The following is a 21,085-nucleotide window of genomic DNA, read 5'->3' as shown; positions in this document are numbered from 1 at the left end:
GTGAACAGAAGGGTTCTCCCTTCTGGAAGCTTCTCAATGGTTCTGCTGGACACAATTATTAAAAAGTACAAATATCCTACTATTGATATTAAGTAATAAAACAACGCATCTTAATAACCAAATCATGTTAAGTATAGCATGTCAATGCTTGATGATGTTCCTGATTTAGCACTTCCAAAGCATCTCTGACATTTTAATCCATATTCCGCTGAGATTTTGTTCATTATTAATCAGGCTTACGTAATGATAAATGACTTTCCTCAAATACCGCGGTCAGATTTATCCTTTTTTTTTTTTTTATATATATTCCCCCATGTATAAATATACAAACTGTCCTGAGAAGCTTACTGTACTAATCCAGCAAAAACTGTGTATGCTAACATTCCACTTAATGTTTTATCCTTAAAAGTTATGAAAGCTGCCAAATCCTATACAAAAAGCTATTGTAGGCAAAACACCGAGGTTATCAAATGATAATACCAATATTGCAATTTATACAAAAACAACATTTTAAATAACCTTCAAAATTTATTAATGACATGTTTCTTGCGCTCTGAACTAGTTTGAAATTAATGTCTATGTTACATGAATTGAATTAACAAGACTTTTTCTCCAAAAGAAGTGTGGCCCAGTGCACAGAAAAGCCCAGTGTTTTTAACACATTCAAAGCAAAGTCCTTTCCCTAATCCTCATACAGATTATGGTCCAGATCAGGGGGGGTCCGGAGGGTCTTTATCCTCAGCTCAAGGTGTAGAACTTGTCTGTTGAACTTGCCGGGTGATGGTTAACAAAAGAAAAGCCCAAGAACGAAAAATAGAAGCCATAAAATCACAAGAACTTGATTCATATCAAAAGGGAAAAAAAAAACGTGTTAGTAAAAATATATCTTGTGTTTTGGCACTAATCAAGTTGAGACAGCATAATACTTAACATTTATCTCCCAACTAGCTGCTAGACCAACAAGCAAAGGCATAATTCAACGCCAGAGAACAACGGCAGTGATAGTTGTCGCCTGTCTTTTCCAAAACTCGTTCTTAGCGAGTAAATGTGGCCAAGATCTTACTGTCAAAATGGCTTGCACCTTCGTGAAGAGCAAAAGTTGGACGGAGAGCCCGGTTTTTAAAGAAAAGCATTGTGAAATACGATGGTCCCAAATAGTGACAGACTCTCACATATTCCCAACGCTTGCAGAGTTAGCTGCGCCTGAACTCTTCAAACCCTTCACGCAGGTTGACTCAAGCCAAAGGCAATATGGGCGAACACAAAAACAAAACAATCGTTTTACTAAAACAAAATAGAAAAATAATTTAGAGCCAAAAAAAAAGTCAGGATGGCATTTCGTGGTAAACAAATACTTTACAACGTGATGGTCTAAGCTTTGCTTATCTTACAACGACAACAAAAATACCCCTATGTACCCTAACGAAACGACGTTGTGAGAACCCAATGGCAATAATGCAACAGTGGTGGTTGATTGAGTACATATGAATGCACATGTATCTCAGTTTAAACAGAGCACATCTCTGCAAATGTGAGTGTATTAGTTTTTGAGACCCTGAATGCATCTGCACACAGATTAGCGTGTCCGTCATCAGATTCCGCTCCCCTCTCGTTGGCCGTTACATTGTCCCGAGAGGTTCTCCAAAACGGATCTTCTGGCCTGCTTTCAAATTAAAGGTAAAATCCCGTGGAGCTTCGAATAACAGTACAATAGTGGAGCCCAAGTTGAACTCTCCAAGGTGTTCTCCTTTCCTCATGCTCACGCCTTCCCGGTTGTTGTTCGTGACGTAGCTGAAGTCATTGTAAGTTCCTTTGTTGTACCGAGGGTTGTTGGTGCGGAGCTCCTAAAGAAAAAAACAAACCCCACTTGTTATTGTAACTTCAATACAAGCAAATGGCTTGCCTTGCGAAAATCCAACTATCCTCCAAATCTGTGATGTGTAACAGATGGGCGACCTCTCAATTTATTTTATTACAAATAAAATCCAAATCCATTAGATTTAGGGAAAACATGCACTTTAAGGAACAAATAAAATCCGAATCCATTAGATTTAGGGAAAACATGCACTTTAAGAAATGCGGCGTTATGAAATAAGCAGGGTCGCATCCCGCTGCTGAAGCAGGTGTCACCACCATCTACTTTCAAACGCTCATCTCACCCATTGACCCACATTGTTACACAAGCCCACTACTGTCTAGTGTTCTGATTGCGTCCCATTAGGAATGAGGCCAAATCCACTCTTAGCAGTGTGGCTCGATATTCTGCTAATGCTGAGAAAATATATCATACGCCAACAAGAGCACAAATTAAACCATACAGGCCCCAATTCACTTCACGCTAAAGTACTGTGCCCTCGTTTATCATCAGTGTATAGAGGTTAAAGGTTTTAGATTTTGTCCTGCGAACGAAATGTAGAATGCAAGTAAAATAAGATTGTGTGTGTGTGTCACATGGTGCTGATGGTAAAACTAGTAACATTATTAACTGTCTTTAGATTTGCTTTGGTAAGGAGAGTAACATTTCTGAAGTGTACTTGAGGCGTCCGGCCGGTCACAATGCGCTGTGTCAGCTGGCCAATCAGAGCGGACTGAGGGGCGATGCATTAGAGAGAGGCGGGGCATAGAGGAGTTACAATACAGTAGCAAAAATAGCATCATATGACCTCCTTAACCCAAGAACATATGTACTTGTCAACTCAGGCATCTGTTGAGGTTGTCTCTGGAAGTTTGTTACTTTTTCAATTTTCATTATTTTTTCTATTTAGCCGTTGTTATTTTTTGCCACTTTAATAATACTACTTAAAGGAATAGTTCACCCCAAAATGAAATGCACCACATGATTTACTCACCCTCAATCCACCCCAGATTTACATGACTTCTTTCAGACAGATCCAATTGGAGTTCATTTTTGGGACAATTATCCCTTTAATTTCAAGTTTTTAGTCTAATATTTATTTTTTTTAACTATGACTATGGTCATTTTTCATTTTCATTTTTAAGAATTGCTGCTACATCTTTCAAAAGCAGTGCCTTTCAATAGCGCTGCAGAAATCATCTTCTGTGATTAATGCTCCTGTGTTTATGTAGAGTCCGCAGGTTTATTTGCGAGATGTTATTGAGAGATTAAAGTATAGTCTGTCGCTGATTTTTTTTTTTCATGTTACTTGTCCCTGGGAGGCCTTCAGACCCAACAGACTGCTTTAAAAATAGTTGCGGTACAAAAATGGCTCAACAAACAGCAGGATACCGTGAACTAGATGTTGCACAAGCACAATATTTCCAATCAAATAGCCATGAACTTTTGAACGAGGAGAATCAGGAGAGTGGAAGTGCTCAGGATACACTGAAATGCAGCATTCTGCCTTTAGGATATGCCTAAGTGGTTTTGCTGCAGTGTGTTTTGAGGCTTTTCATAGATGGTGTTCTACTGTAAGATATCACAGTTATTTAGGTCACGCAACGAGCAAAGATTGAATGTGCAGATTTTAATATGAATATTTCAGTCTGTCTCACAAAGTTACTGTCTTTAGAAGACTTGTTTTTGTCATGTGCAGTAAGCGATGCTCAGACCTTTTTGCAAACAAAGCAAAGATTTTTAACCTACATCATATTTGATTTTTACATTTTTAAGGGCGCTAACTTAAACATGATCAAAAATTAAAAGGCCCTTTTTTTATAATTGTAATAGCTTACTGAAATGTAATTGTCATTTGAGGAACACGTATTGGACTGAAACATTTTGCATTCTGAGTTGTTAGTAATATTTTTAATATAAATATAATATAGTAATATTTTAAATATTTTTAATATCACATTTTGAGATATACTCCATATTTACCTGTACCATATTAGATCTGATGTATCAAATAGTCAACATAAAACGCATGCACAAACAGTGCTGGGTGATATGGTCATTTTTCATATCGTCATATCGCACTGATAACGTATCAACTGCATACTTTTTATTATAACAATGAAAAAGCTTCCAACCTTGTCAAAATAGATGCGTATAGAGCCCACATTTGTTGCTCCTACAGCGGTGAGTGAAAAGAAGCCGTGCGTCCACTCCCCGCTCAAGACCACCCGCTCGTTATGGCAGAAAAGTTCCTTGATCCAACGCGCAACTCCCGGGTTCACCGACATCAGAGAACCTATAATAAACACATACATATCGGTTACGTAACAACACACTGACGGTATCGCTCTGCTCAGTCGCCATCGGATTAGAAAAGACGCTTATAACTTAAGCATATAAGACCTAAAGTCACTGTTGATTAATCTTTTAATAACAAATCATATTTTCAGAAAGCAAAGAGGAACAGAAAGATAACGTATGATGGCGCAGACCTGGGAAATGGCGTCTGTGTGCCACCCTCCAGTCCGTAGGTGAGTGGAAGCAGTGGTAGTCACCTGGAGCCAGGTACACTACACAGTGAAACAACTCATTCCCCTCTTTAGTGACCAGGGCGTCCTGGTACGTACCAGGGTCATCCTCATCTGAACACGAAGGGGAAAAAGACGAGTAAATAAATGGTTGAGGAATCCAATATGAAACAAACCGTAACATGGCTTAGAACGATTTACAGAATTAGGACATATCTTTGATGGTCAGATTGGTCAGACAAGATTTTAGAGATAGGCACAGGTCGTTCAACATTCATATCAATATAGAATTTCCCTTTTAATTTTAGAGGTCTCATTCAAAAGTCTCTCATTTTTTAAAGAAATGAATACTTTTATTCTGTGAGGACACATGAAATTGAACAAAAGTGGTGAATTGTTTCAAATAAATAAATTAACTGACTCAAAGAATCCCGAAATGCTTAAAGACTAAAGACTGACTGACTTTTCTATCACAGGACAGATTTGAAAAATATTAAAATGTTTTACGGTTTAAAATGTTAATAATAGAGACTTATTGACTTACTGAGACTTACTGACCCCAAACATTTTAATACTTACAGGTACAAAGTACCGCATGTACCTTGAAAATGCCTTGTAAAGAAAATGAAGTGGCTAATGAAAATGTAATTAACTTTGCCACTGTTGTGACACTGATGTGTAAGTGTGTTATTTTCTGCTGACTCTGCAGTGTGTGCGCGCAAGTTGATGGGCGATACTCTCCTTTCTAAAATCGTGATTCTTTCCCAAGTTATTTTTACACTCTAAAAATAGATGTAGCTGCTTGAAAAGCCTCGCATTAAATGTCAGTATTACAGATGTTCTAGCGTTAATTTTGTGATGTTCCGATATCAAAGGATTCGGATCCAGGAACATTGACCTACTTGGTCAAAATGACCGAAATAGTTTTACCGAGACTTACTTCTGTTAGCAGATAAATTCTCGGCCCAGTTGCGTGGCCCGAGGAAGGTTTCCAGCGAATAGGTCACTCCCTTCACCTGCTCCACCTCACAGTTCTTCACACGACCAAAATGAAGGATTTTACCATCAGCTGGGCTGATCTGTAGAACGAACGAACAACTAGTGGGCATTTTAACCTGTATAAAAGTCTAACATTTTTACTAAAAGTGCGTCGAATTAATCAGTCAATTAGATTAATAAGACATTTGGGCTGTTATCAAGCAAATTAAATCAGCATAAAAAAAAAAAGAATCTTTGTTTGAAGTGGCATTTAGATGCCAGATGCCAAAAATATACTAAAACGTTGACATGAATTTTAAATAATAAGATACTTTGATTGTCATATTAAAACTGTTATCAAAATAGTGCAAAATAACAGGACACAAGAATGCTGTGGCTTTGTTTGGAATTATTGTTATCAAAATTAGTGAACTTTTAAAAAAAATACTGCATTCATTGTAATTGTCCTGAATTTGCGATCATTCTGAAGGCATTTTTATAAACTGAATCATGCGGTAAAAGATGCTCTATAATATACGCCATCTGGTCTAGACTTCACAATGAATGTGCGCACTGCAGGGTTTTTTTTGTGAAATACTCGATAATGTCAAATCATGAAAAATTCTACGTACACGCTTGCACGTGCGTCCATTCTCTTGGGTTTGCATATGAATCAAAGCGAATGGGACAAAAAAAAAAATCTATTCCATCTACAAAGAAGGCCCCTACGGTTCCAAACCCAGACTCACCACGCAGTGCGAGTCACACACCGGCCGGACCTGAGGTTTGAGTTTGCGTCTAAAAAACTCGCCCAGGTTTCTGTAGTGCTGTAAATCCTCTATGGCCGCTTCTTTCATGTTCACTCCAAAAGTCCATATATACAATCTGAAGATGGGTTTCCGTAACCAAGTTGGCAGGTCCACCTGGTTCAAGCGACCCCAGGCTCTGGAGAGAAGTCTTGTGGGTATAGACTTGTAGATTGTAACCTACAACCCAAGAGACAGAGTTTGGAGACGCCATGCTCAAATATCTTATAGACGCAAAAGCAAACATTAGCAGAAAGTAAACACATGAGGATGGATATTCCACCTGAAAAGCAAATGTAAATACTGCCACTTTATTTCTTTCAAAATCATTTGCATAAAAATAAGTGATGTACTGGAATTTTACCAGCTTAAAATATTTGGCCATATTAAATGTTTTAGGGAAACACTGACTAAAGCAAATACAGTTTTCTGTATCTACTGATTTATATTCAAATTACATATTTAATTCACACACACATAATGACTTTTGAAGTTTTTTGACTTGAAACTGATTTACAATTTATTTTGATACTGTTTGGGGGACATAAAGTTTAAAATGTGTGAGTGATGTAACTTTTATCATAACAAAATTTTAAAAAATGTCAAAAATATTTTAAGTATTTAATTATAATATACAATATTATAATATTTTAATATACATACATATACATATATATATATATATATATATATATATATATATATATATATATATATATATATATATATATATATATATATATATATATATATATATGATGACCGTTTGTCAAGGTCAATAACTAATTTCAGATCATTTGACCTTTTTTATAACAAGGCAAGGTTGGTTCAGGTTGCTGTATTGAGTCCAGCGCCTGCATATGGCTTTACGTCACCCGCTGTGCACCATGTGCTCCACTGTTTGCATTCCTAGAGTGTTTAGATCAGTGCAGCTCGCTCATCGTTATTGATCTGGGCAAAAGGAACGATCCTAGATCAGTGTTACAGATAGTATGGAGACTCATGCATGACAGGAGCTGGCCTGAGTGTTCAGTGTAAGTGGATTACTGTAGTTAGCTTCAATCCCAGCTGACAGACAGGAGGCTAAATGTGGACGCTCTCGGAGTCTTACGGGGTGGGTGGGTTGTAGATCACAGTTATGGGTTTAACAAGCAGGAAGTGTAGGATATCTGACCCAGATAATACTCTTTTAGCCAAAAGTGTGTCATGTTCTCTTTTTTAAACTGCAAATAAATAGTATGCCAAAATTAATACATTTATACTAGTTAGTCAATTAAATAAATAAAACTGTCAATCAATTTACTTTAAAATACAATTTTTTAAAAATATATTTAAAACATCAGCTCAATTTCTTCCTCAATCCATGCAATAATATTTATTATTAATTATAATAATAATAATAATAATTATTATTATTATTATTGTATTTATATTTATTATATTCAGTTGCTAGTGGTGACAGTTTTGCTTTATTTGTTTTATGTTTTTTGGCAATAAGGAATAATTGAAATAAAATGTTTATGTGTTTCTTTTTATTTTTCAGATGCTCTGAGGATTATTAAGTAACTGTAATAAATAATAAATAGCTCCTTTCATGATCAAAATATAGTAACTATTTTAAATATAGGTAGGTATATATTTGCATACATAGTCTTAATATACTTACTACTTATATAAATAGTAACTTATTAAATTAGAATTACTTATAATTACTATATGGATTTCCCGATCAAGTTTTTTGTGCCTGTGATCCAAATCACTGATTATCCCAATTCGATACTTGTACTTATACATAATTACACTTAAAATGTTATTATTGTTTAATGCAAATATTATTGGCTCTAATGATAAATTGTTAATTTCCTAACTTGTGAGTGGATAAAAGCATCTGCTAAACGACTAAAGGTAACGCAGTGTGTAAAATGTCCTATTTCTTGGGCATGACGCCATCATCTGTACGTCCAGCACTGCAGATTAACAAACCAAACGTTTTTCCGTTTCTTTGTAACTTCCTGTCTGCCGCTGGAGATACGGTATCTGCTTCAGAGCATCAGCATGGGCTGACTGGCAATTTTTTTTTGTGGGCACCGAACAATAGTGGTGTCAGAACCACCGTGGCACGATGCCCTCGACTGGGTCTAGAGACAAAGTGTTCCTCAGTTCGGAGCTGCGCCGTGGGACAATGGCTCTTTTCACACGAGTCCCAATGGAGCTCAGAGCTCAGCGGGTCCATATGCAAGCAGCCATCTGCTGATAGAAGCAGCACTTTCTGCTGACCTCACATCAGTTTTGTAGCTTCCTTTCTTCTCTGGTTATGAATGAAAAGAACTGATTCCAGATCAGGGTTATTTAGGGCATCGTTCCTTAATGGTTCCAGTAACATTGCCTATAATCATCTACAACATCCCAAATGGCCATTATACACTGATTACTCACTGATGGATGGCATTTTTATGTCTCTGGATAGTGAGATTTTGCAAACTCAAACATACACACAACATCAGTCTGTGGGCTCTATTTGTTGTTTCCACCCGTACTTACTCTGCTTGTGGGCCTCCAGCCTACTTTGGCAAGAGGTTTAAGTGCTCCAAAGGGCAAGATGTAGTAGAGGATGGACAGAGGCCATGAGCGAAGGCGGACAGTAGGCCGGGACATGCAGCTCAGCTGGCCTAGTCGCCGCCGTAGGGCCAACTGTGGGAACTGCAACCTGCACAACACATCAGTGATGCCAAAGTGCACAAAATACCAAGGCTGACACATGTGAAGTATAAAGAAGGTGGAAATGAAAGGTGCGTGCGTGCAGATGGTCTAAAGGTTGTAGAGCATGGGTGCTCAGTCCCGTTAATAGAGATTTACCTGCTGCATAGTTCAGTGCAAATTATGCTCCAACCTGTTTGTAATTATCTAAGGTTCTTGAAGATCTTATTTAATTGGTAATTGGATAGGTACAGAGCTAAACTGTGCCTGTAGACCTCCAGGAAGAGAACTGAGCACCGCTGTTCAGAGTGAATCTCAAGAAACCTGACAAGACCATTTCTGGATCGTATTTCACCCTAAAAATCTTAAATTGCCCCTATTGTGGCTTTTTGAAAATGACCCTTCATTGCAGTATGTATCACAGCTCTAGGTGAATGAAAACATACCACAAAGGTTTAAATCTGAAAGTGCACCGTGTAGAAAGTTACTGACTCTCAAAAGGAGGAGTCAACTCAGAGTCGTTTTTAAAACAAATCCCAAGCCGTTTCATTTTGACCTCAACATGGTACGTTGACATTTTGCTCACTCATTTATTGTTTTTTCCGCATTGGTCTGAATGAAAATGCAAATTCATTTTTTGCAACTAGGTGCTGCTTTTGGAGTGGTAAAAATAGTCGTACAAAAAGCAGCACTGCCTCACAAACGCCGCTTTATCAGGCATTGCAGGCAGGATGAAATGAAAATGAGACTAATCACTGCAGATTAGAAAAAATGGTTTGGAAAAATGGTTGAATGGATAGGTTGGGAGTCACTGAGCAAGTAAAGTAAAAATAAATGCATATTTGAAGTTTTGCATGCAGTTCAATTTGTTGACAGCTTTCATGCCAACTAAGCATGTATTTACAAAACTTTCATTTAATTAAACGTATATTATTTAAATATAATTTAGTTCTTAAAAATCACGTGTCGACAATTGTCATTACCTTAAAAAAATTATTAGCATCATATTCACAATTATTTTCTATAGTATAAATACAAATATAATAACATTAAATATATTTAAACTGTCATGTATTTGTGTAATTGTAGTTCAGTGAAAATTATTTAGATATTAATACAATGATGAAAATGAGAATAATAGGAATTAAAAAAAAAAAAAATTATACATTTGTTATGGTTACGGGAAACATGGGTCAAAATTACATTTTCATTAAAATGTCACAATGGCAAAAAAAAAAAAATACAAAATATGGTATAATAAACATAATAGTCTTTAAAATAAAGTATCTTGTTAATTTTAGGGTGAAATGTTCCCTAAAAATGTTTTCTTGAGATTCTTGAATAATAATAGAAAGAAGGAAGGAAAGATTTATAAAACATGCAGAAACATACACACAGCCCACTCACACATACCAAAGACCAAACACAAAGACGCCCATACAGAAGACAATAAACAGCAGAGGAGAAACGCTAGAAAAGATTCTTGAGATAGAAAAAAGACAGAAATAGCAATTCTCCACTTTTCAGTATATCTAACCTCATGGTCGTTCACACGGCTTCTCTCGACTACACTGACCATATTCTCCTTTCAGCTCAATTCCACTTACATCAGTCCAAGCAAAGGCTGCTTTCACCTGCTTAACACCTTTAGTCTCATTTAGGGTTTATCGTCACCTTCCTGCTGCACTTGAGAACGAGAACTTACACGAGGAGAAATACACGACCAAAGGCCTGGGCCAGTCTCAAAAAAAAAGACCACATTTTAATCAACATAAACCTATTTAACCAACACGAACATTCATGTTTTTATGGGTCATGCCGAGTGGGACGCTTCCACAGAACCACTGAAGCCATGAGGGATATATGCCAGTAATCTTTTTTTAATTTTTTGTGTCCATTGCGCTATATTTAGCACCGGTGCGGGTGGATAACATTCCAGATCAACACAACGGAACGGAACGGCACATGCAGGAACACTGCACCTCTATTCCGGTCGTGTCGATGGAACGCGTCGTATCGTTTGGCTAGAACCGCTCGCTTTTTATTCAGAACGACACTAAGAGCTACTGCTTCTGGCTAAAGTGAGATTAGCTTTACTGTGTCAGTAAAGTGGGTCATATTTGGCCCTGAAAGTGATGACACAGCACCAGCGGGGTTGACAGCAACCGTCCAGGGCTGCATCTACGCAGGCTATCTATAGAATATAATACTGTGTCCACCCTAATCAGGATGAAACCCTGTTCTGACCTGTGGACAGAGGAGACTTAGCCATAGAAGGCTAACACAAACACTCAGTGTGTCACCTGACTTTGCTCACAGTGCTGCGCACCAGAACATCTTTACTTTGACCGTTTCAAAGTGTACCATCCAATAATCTCTGTTTGAGAGATCAACATTCTTCACGGTCAGGGTGAGTAAGCAGATGGTAATAATCCTCGAGTGTATTGACGATAAAAACTATAGCAACACTAGCTCGACGCGCCAGGTTTTTTGGGGCTGAGTGGGCAACCTTTCGGTGCCTGGGTTGCGTTATTTCCTTACACATTATTAAAGTACATTGACCTATTGTGCATGTCATCATAACAGCATCTGACGTGCAGGCCTCTCCCACTGAAAGGTGTAAATTTTTATTGCTCTTACTCTAAATAGACAAACTGCGGCAGGCGTAACATCGGACCATACTCTGGAGACCAGTCTAGTCACAGCTCTGGTATGAGCAAATGCAAATAGTGATGCTCAAAGTCCTTTGTAAAAGAAAGCGAGTCCACTTGGCAGCCATCTTGGTAACGGCGCCAAGCAAGTTACGGCTTTTATGTATCTGAAAGGTTGAACACTGAAATATCTAAAGCTGTAAAGTAACAATAAAACAATGATGCCTCATGCCTCTACCTAAAACTCCAAAAATGTACCTATATATAGAAGTCAGTATCCAAACACTAGTGGCAGTAGTGATGATTATAGGAGTAAATTATTAATTTGTAAACCAACTCATTTTGATTTTGGCATCATAAAATGTTCTATATATATATATGGCTTTTGTGAAAGAGCAAATTTGCTCGATAGCGGAAAACGCTACTGGTTAGGTTTAATGTAGGGTTAAATCTAGATTAGTACATTATTTTAAATCCTGACAGAGCATTACATTTTTTAACGCCACTCAGTGAACAACCAATTTAATAAAAAGTTGCCAGATTCGCATTCATCAGAAATTTGCGTTTACGTTCAAAACCGCCGATTCACTTTTAAAGTGCGGTCATGAAATGTGCAGAAAGCAACGTAATATATCTTGCAGAAATGGACCCATGTTTTCCAGCGTACCTGGCTCGGTAATGCCGGTATTGTGTGTTGCGTTTTGTTAACTCACGTAATACAAACACAGCTGTATTTTTAAGTCGGTCAACGAATACGAATGAGCATTCAAATGTAAAACAAACGGGTAATGCCTCTGTAAAAAAGCGTTTAGCGCTTTAAACTGTCAAGAATAATTAAATAATTTTGTTCAAATCTTTCAATTAAAAATTCTACCCAACATGACTTGCACCTGGCAGGCAAGCATTTCGGCCCTTCAGTAAAAAAAAAAAAAAAAAAAAGACAAAAGCCGTGCATTGAAGTTTGGATCTGAGCCAATATAGAGGGCCCTTTTCACTTGGGACACTAAGCAACCACGCAGAAGGCCATAGCAACATCCTAAAATCACAAAGGCAACTTTGCCGATGCCACCATCACTCAGATTTTCTTGAAAATACAAAAATCCTTTGTCATAGCATATTGTGACATTACAACACAACCTAACAATGAACCCTATAACCCGCGTCTAGCAGCTCCTCTATGCAAGTGTTCTTTCCATCCTATAGCTAAATTTGTAAAAGAGCTGTGCAAACGCCCGGTATAACCTTTCACATTAAACACTTTTAGTGCTGTCCATTATGTAACCTCATTCTAGCGGTTGGCAAATCCAGTTAATATGCCAAAGTGTGCGCTGTGCCCTAGTGCGCTTAAACGGCTCGAAACAATGACTGTGGGTTTTTACGAGAGCTTTCAGTCATCAGGTTATCATTCAATTGAATTTAGAGCGTTTCTACCCCTCCCCCATCCTGTCCAGAGCAGATGAATAGCCATCGAAGAACCTTGCAGTTTCAACAGCTATTCACAGTGCATTACTCAAACTGCGGAGGCTGTTTGAGAGCTGACGACTGCAGCCAGTAAAAAGACAACGTAAAGTCTTTGGATTCGGACTCTTTCTCTTTCGCACACTCTCTGTCCTACATAGCCCCCCTTGTTTCTTCAATGCAGGCACATATTGGCCAATCACTGGCTGAATCTGAGCCTCCCTCAGCTCTTTGCATCTTTCGCTCACTCAAGGGGAACAGCATCTGCTCCGAGTAGAGCTATGCAAATGGTATGGATTGTATCGGATGGAGAGTACTAGCAGCAGTCTAATGTTACGTCGCAATTAGGCCAAACACAATGCCGGGACAGTGACGGGGGCTTGTCCGGGGGGACCGAGTCCCGTCACACGGACTCGCGCCGCGCACTGATTGTCCCCTCTGCAGGGTGGCCCAGTTCGTGCAAGGTCTCCGTAATCCCCTCTCGCTCGCCCACTTTCCAGCTCCGCTGATCCTTCAATTGTCCTCTCTCACCCAGAGTGCGCTCCGACAACAACTGTTCTAGACCAGACCAGCCAAATGCACCAGTCATCTACACACATTCCCAGCCTGAACTACGTCCTAGCATCTCACACACTCCTCGCCGGTACCTGAATCGGCTCCGGTGGCTGAGCTGAGACGGGCCCCCCAGGGCTCCAGGGCCTCCCGTGCCGGCGTTGTTGGCGCCGTTTGCGGGCTCCCCTGTCGCTCCCGCTGAGGAGCCCGGCGGACGGAAACGCCGCACATCAACCCTGACTCTGTGGAGATTGTAGCAAGAGGGAGAGCTGTGCAAAGACCTGCAGCATCTCACCATTTCCCCGCAGCGCTCCGCACCGGCCCCTTCTGCTTCTGCTGCTTCAGACTCCCCTGACACATGATCACTGTGGAGGGATTAGTGTGTATGGCAGGCTTTAGCCCTCTCTCACGCTCGCTCCGTCCGTCTGGCCCGGTGGTTTTCCGCTGAAAAGCTTAAAGACCGGCCCTTACTGCTCGTCACGTGTGGGATGCTTCGTTGCGATTGGTCAGCCGGAGGATGAGTCCACCTTCTCTTCTAAGCCGCTGCTGAATTCAAGGTCTGGTGCTGCTGGGAAGGCGGTGATATGAAAAGGAGGAGGAGAGGGAGGGGTTTGTAAACAGACAATCCTGTCAGCATGTGCTCAGTAGATTCTGAATTCCATCTATGACCCCATCCCCCTCTCTCTCTCTCTCTCTCTCTCTCTCTCTTTCTCTCGCTCCCTCATCTCTTTCTCAAATGAAGGATAAAGAGCAACGAGTTCCCGACTGTTATGACAAACGATTTCTGATCTCAAAATCACTTTCTCTACTAAGTCCACCACATCGAAAAGCCTAAAAATATAGTGCATTTACTTATTAAAGAGTATACATTTTTGCAAGTTGAACAGAACATTTAAGAAAATATGTGCACATACCAATTTACACAAATTCTATTTTCATTCGTTATCAATATCAGCCTATTTACTACAATAATACTAACCTACGTATGTGTAATATATATATATACACATACACACACACACACATATATATATATATATATATATATATATATATATATATATATAAAAATATCACTAAGTAAAAACTACAATGTCACTTGTCTTGCATCTGTTTAGTATCCTATTCATTCTGTAATATCCATGTTGTGCTCAAACCAATATTATCAAATAAACAACACACTTCTACTGCTGATTTCACATAATCTTTAAAAGGAAAACCAGAAGCACACCGCCTGCAAATCACATGAACACAAGGCTTCCTACTAAACAGGAAGGAAGTAAATCTTCCTGTCTCGACTCATCTTTTAATATGAATTGTAGTACGAAAAATCCTGTATGAAAACACCGTAAATGCTCTCCCGCTAGAAATAATTCTAGAACTTCTATCTGGCCCATTCTACACTAAACAAATTGACAACCTGATGATGATGAAAGAATTCAAGCCCACAACACACATATACAACCACTTAAATAACAATTTAAAAAATGACTTACAAACAAAATCTTCATACTCACTTGTACAAATTGTTGAACTTCTTAAAAGACTACACTCTTCTCACTGTCTTTGTACTGGGATCCGCTGAGATATGACATGTGTGTGATGCGATGTCATCACTAAATATTAACCAGACCAATGAGTGAAGGAGCTTACTTCCTATTTGATGACTGTCAAAGAGCCCATCCCACTCCATAAACACACAGCCACAGAGAGCTACAGCAAGTGTATTCATTAGGAACGGAGAAATAAATATAACTGACAGGACCGAGAGCTCGTGATTAAAGTCATTAAGGAAATAATCACGGTACACGTGCCACAATCATTTTCTCAGAGTGACCGCTTTTTGTGTTACGACAGCTATTGCAACATACTGTGACTCATAATGTTTGGGGGTGGAGGGCTTCAAATAAACTGATATCACTTTTGGGAAATGTCTGTAAAGATGTAGCATATGCTGGGCTGGAAGATTCATTTAAAAAAAAAAGAATCTAGGAAAAGAATTCAGAATGTACTAGAATTTCCGTTATTTTAATCCTTATAGCAATCGAAAACAAAAATTTAAGGAAATAAAATATGAACCCTAAAATAGACATTAGTCATTTTTAGTTTTGCATCAAAACATTACTAAAAACTGCTATAATGTAACTATAAAAATTTGATGTCATAAAATTATATATATATATATATATATATATATAAATATAAATTGCATATAATATGTCAAATATAAATTGCAGCAATATGTCAAAATATGACTATTTTATTATTTATAAATGCAGCCTTGGTGCGCATAAGAGACTTCTCTTCTGAAACGGATCCCTTAACAGTTTATCGATCATGACAGAAGATTTATTTTCCGTTTATTACCTCTAGGCTACCAATATAACAAAGCCATTGTGTGTCTTAGAAGGTTCTGGAAAAGGGGCACACCTACACAAAGAGTGCCGTTATCTTCGACAGCGAGGCTTTTTGCCGCACTGTGCCTTATCTGTAAATCTACAACAAACCCACTGAACTGAAATCTGTCCTCATATATCAGGCATAAATGAAGAGTCAGTGACTGACAGTCTGTGAACACCGATCACACACAAAGCAAAAGAGTGTTTCAATGGCATGAATGCCACAGACAAGTACAAATGCATGAAAAAAGATATGAAATAAGTGAGTAAATACACCTGAAAATGTCAAAAGCAATGGTTATTTCTACATGGTTAGAATGCACTGAAATCACATAAGGGCATTGATTCAGCCACTGTATAAATAGTCTTGTCCCTTGTAGCTTTGCTGCCCAACCCCCTTTCCATCCAAGAAGAAATCTTGCTATTGTTTGCAAGGTACAAGTCTGCCATGGTGCTGAATGCCCTTGAAATCCAGTGCCGTGTGAATGCCAGGACTATAACACAATTATATTATATATACATATACATATACATATGTATATGTGTGTGTATATATATATATATATATATATATATATATATATATATATATATATATACACATACATATGTATATGTGTATATATATATATATATATATATATATATATATATATATATGTATATGTGTGTGTATATGTGTGTGTGTGTGTGTATTATATATATATATATATATATATATATATATATATATATATATATATATATATATACACACATATATACACACATATATACACACACACACACACATACATACATATATAAAGATAAAGCCTATATAAACAGAGAGTGTTGGTTCTGAATGCTACTTTTAGACTGTTACTGATACAAAATGGCGCAATTTTATGTTTACAATCACAAAGATCAAGTTTTTAGAGGTTGTGTCGGCTTATAACAGCTTTGTGCAAACATAACTGTCCGGTGAGGCAGGTCATCAACGGGTCGCAATGAGCGGCCGCTAAACAGGAGCTCCACGTTGGAGGCTGATGTTTATCTGTTATATAAAACACTACAGCACTCTAGGAAAAGCCTTCAAACAAAACCAGCCAATCGAACGCTAGTGACAACACCGGTGCATTTCAACACGCTCAGGTGATTTGGACACTCAAACAACCCCATCAGCCGGCTGGTATTAAAGGCCACGCAGTAAACGAACACTACTTTGTACCTGTCGTGGATTTTTCGTGTCATATAAATGAACATTTTATTAAAAAAATGTATAAAGACAAGTCAATTAAATTAAGTGTGATCAAAATGAAGTCTGATCAAGCATGATCATCTTTGATAGTATTACACCAGATTCATGCGGTAAGCATTTTTGACGACCACTAAATAAAAAAATATGATGGAGGTCACTTGGTTAAAGTCAAATTAAATACTTTGCCCAAGAAACAGAATTCAGGCTTGACAAACTGCCAAGATCTTCACTGTAACAGCTTGACATCTCCAGCGGTGTCACACTGACACTTTCAGCTTTGAATGTTTGTGCACCCTGTATTATCAAACAACAGCACAATCAAACCTCTGACAGAGCGGGGAATCACACCAAAGTCTGGACCCGAGGGTCTGCTTACACTTCATGCACTTTCACTGATCATACAGCTATCGTAACAGATCATTATCCAAAGAATTATAAGGCATCCACTTTTTTTTTCCTGTATAGGAATATTATATATATATATATATATATATATATATATATATATATATATATATATATATATATATACAGCATATGTATATATGTACAGTATATATATATATATATATATATATATATATATATATATATTTTATTTATAGGGGAAAAAAGTGGATGCCTTATAATTCTTTGCATAATGATCTGTTACGATAGCTGTATGATATATATATATATATATATATATATATATATATATATATATATATATATATTAAACACACACTAACATTGAAAGGTTTAGGAAAAATATACACACAAATGTGAACTTTCAAAAATGTCATTTATTCCTGCGATGGAAAGCTGTCTCACAACACCCTTCAGAAATCGTGCTTTTATGCCAGTGTGCTCAGTATTAATGTTGAAAACAGTGTGCTGCTTAATATTTTGGTGCAAAACAAAATTTTTGGTGAATAGAAAGTTGGTAAATAAATAATAAGCGGTCACTTTTATGAATAAATGCAGTCCCTTAAATAATAATATTCGTTTTATCTTTTTTTTCCTACTGATCAGCCAAAAAAAAGTGCGGAAGGACACGAAAAGCATGTTGATAAACATGTATATATAGGCATAAATCTTCAATCTTGTAACAATACTATACAAAACTTTAGCATGTACACAAACACACACACACTTTTGAACATGTGCTCCAATGAGTATCCCAGTATCCAGAGACAGCCATAACCATCCCAATGTAGATATACCACTACAATAAAATTGTTTCAGTGTTTGGGAACGCATTTGATTGATTTGATATCAGATTCACGAAATCCGGAAACTTAAATTTTGCATAGTTCATGGCACATAGTATGGCTGAAATAAGACTGTAGTGAAATAAGTAAGTGGTGGATGTAGCAGACAGTGCTTTGCAATGGCGATGTTTTGCGACAGGACTTTGCGTTCATTTGTCAGGAAATATTACACTCAAATGATACTTGACTTTACCTGAACTTCATTGGCAAGCCGTGGTGGCACTTCAATGCCAAGCTTCTCCAGCTGCCGATCTTTGTATCGCCCGTACTGATCATATCCTACACAACCTCCGCCCGTAGCTAAAAGAAGAGGAAGGGGTCGTATACGCGCCTGTAGTTCGGGAAAACCTACGAGGAAAAAGAAAAAACATACAAGACACATTTATTCAAAGATCAATGGCGCATACACCTAAGCGAGCCACGGTTTAAAATACCAGGTGTAGATATAAACAATAAACACAAGAGAATTATTGTAAGGTATTCATTATTATATAGAGTGTCTCAATTCAATTCAATTCAAGTTTATTTGTATAGCGCTTTTTACAATGGCTATTGTTCCAACGCAGCAGTGTCTTTAGGAAATATTATTACATTTGCAAACATTTTTTTCACAATTAACTGCAATAATCCACGTTTCACAGGCACCCCGTTTTAGATTCTTCTAGACCTAGCTCAGTTTTTTCCCTCTTTCTTCCTCTCAATCCGGATGGACTGAATCACGATGAGATCAGATCTCTGTTGTCAAGACTCCTCGTGCAAAGAAAAATCTCACCGGATGATTTTAATTCATTTTTAAAAGCGAGGAAAACTAAACTGATATTTCCTACACGCTACAACAAAGATAGAAATGACGGACTTCAATCCATTTTTGTTGTTGTTGGTAAAAACACTAACGGGCTTTTGCACAGTGCTGTAAGCTATATACTTATTAATCTACACGCAGAGACGTAGCGACGCCACCTAAAGGCTATAGTGATGAACCGCAGGGAAGACCTTCAGGTCGTGCAACTTGACAAGAACACGAAACGTCGGTGGGACCTTTTAACAGGGATGAACTGTTTACAAAGTGTGACTGACCTTTTGAATATGACCTCTGATGACCCCATCTGAGCCGGACACCGCCGTGCTGCAGCAAACTGCACACAAATACAAGAAAGTACTTTGTGCATTTCTCCAGAAAAAAAATATTCAAAAACTAAACATTACTAAACGACACGAATAAACGAATCTAATCTTGAAATTCGCCCTACTAATGCGGCCATACACGTAGGAGTCGCCACTTGTATCATTATAACTGGGCCTCACAGTAAAAGAGAAGAAATGTCACGGGCCGAGGGTTCTTCTGAGGTAAAAAGGACATCGATAAAGTCCCTGCTCGTGTGCTAATGCTCGTTTACTTGAGCTGACGCGGCTCTCTAAGGTCAGTTATGTTTGTGTAACCAGGCTCCGAGATCAGCTGGGTCTCAGGATCCGTGACTTTAACTCGTCTTGACGGGGAGACGAAGCGTGCTGCCGTTAGCGTCAGCCTCCGACCGTCTAATGGCATTTAGAGTCATTCATAAAAGCGCTAAATAGCGCGACACCGTTACCTGCGCTTTCCCGTCCCTGACAGGTGGGCAATAAAGAGTCGGCTCGCGAGCGCTGCCATGATGCCTGTACGCTCAGGGTCCCGCGCGCTGCTCTTTCTTCACGCTCACTGCCGCCATCTACAGGAGCGGAGACACAGCGCTACTTCCACCACTAACAAACGAGGAATGAACTTCAGTTAACGGAACCTGACCCTGCATCACTAAACCAGCCACGACGAGCATTTAAAAAAAGAATAGTATTAATAATTTAAGCATAATGCGAAAGCTGAAATTAATAGATAAATAAGGTATAGGACGATATTTGGTCGCTATATTTGAAAAACTGAAATAAGAAATAATTATTTACAAAATCACCATTAAAGCTGTCCAAATTAAATACTATTACTAACAAAAAAGATTTTCATATATTTACGGTGGGACATTTACAAGATATCTTCATGGAATGTGATTTTTATTTAATTACCTAATGATTTTTGGCAAAAAAGCAAAATTGATAATTTTGACCCCTCTAATGCTTTATATGTACAGAGTAAATAAACAAATATCCTATTTAAATGTAAGCCAAAAAAAAAAAAACTGATATGATACATGTCCATAATGTGTGTTAGCAGGTACAAAAACACATGAAGAAAACGAACAAATACACAAATAACTGGTAGATTTGTTATATTGCTTTACAAGAAACAATAACATGGCAGAACAAAAGGGGGGAAAAAATAGAGCATGTTTTGTTTGATACAAAGTTATATGTATGTATATGTGTGTGTGTGTGTGTGTGTGTGTGTGTGTGTTTTCGTTCGTTATAAAAATGTAATAAAAAAAGCACCCAAGCATGACACAGAATCTTTGTTAACACTATTTTATTCATAAAATATATATAAAATCACATTGACAGCAATCAAGCAAAAAAAAAAAAATAGTGTTGGTCTGTTGGTGAGCTTAAAGAGAAGCACAACAGTATCTGTAACACTGTAAGTGTGATACCTAAATAAAAGTTCAATACAAATGGAAATATTTCCATTGAGAAAAAAAAATGATCAAAGAGATGGTTTCACTGCATTACTAAGTAAACACGCAAT

At 37.8% G+C, this 21,085-nt stretch overlaps 1 protein-coding gene across 8 annotated transcripts; it reads right to left on the bottom strand.

The window, feature by feature from the left end:
• Positions 1 to 508: 508 nt before the first annotated feature.
• On the bottom strand, positions 509 to 20,119 carry pisd (phosphatidylserine decarboxylase). 8 transcript variants are annotated; one of them, XM_043239395.1, is made up of 8 exons: positions 20,007 to 20,119; positions 19,495 to 19,553; positions 18,611 to 18,765; positions 6,111 to 6,347; positions 5,324 to 5,462; positions 4,348 to 4,497; positions 3,991 to 4,151; positions 509 to 1,844 (listed from the first exon to the last, which is right to left on the bottom strand). In XM_043239395.1, the coding sequence occupies exons 1-8, from the start codon at positions 20,063 to 20,065 to the stop codon at positions 1,620 to 1,622; spliced, it is 1,185 nt and encodes a 394-aa protein (XP_043095330.1). In that variant the 5' UTR covers positions 20,066 to 20,119; the 3' UTR covers positions 509 to 1,619. The 8 variants fall into 8 exon arrangements, with proteins under 8 accessions (XP_043095330.1, XP_043095331.1, XP_043095329.1 ...); XM_043239396.1 differs by lacking the exon at positions 20,007 to 20,119 and adding an exon at positions 8,709 to 8,874 and having other exon boundaries at positions 19,495 to 19,558; XM_043239394.1 differs by lacking the exons at positions 19,495 to 19,553; positions 20,007 to 20,119 and adding exons at positions 8,709 to 8,874; positions 13,621 to 14,090 and having other exon boundaries at positions 18,611 to 18,747.
• Between the last annotated feature and the right edge of the window lie 966 nt (positions 20,120 to 21,085).

This window comes from Puntigrus tetrazona, chromosome 5, assembly GCF_018831695.1.
Source record: "Puntigrus tetrazona isolate hp1 chromosome 5, ASM1883169v1, whole genome shotgun sequence".
Classification (NCBI taxonomy): Eukaryota; Metazoa; Chordata; class Actinopteri; order Cypriniformes; family Cyprinidae; genus Puntigrus; species Puntigrus tetrazona.
Note: the sequence above shows the minus strand (reverse complement) of the source record. Positions and strands in the feature narration are given on the sequence as shown.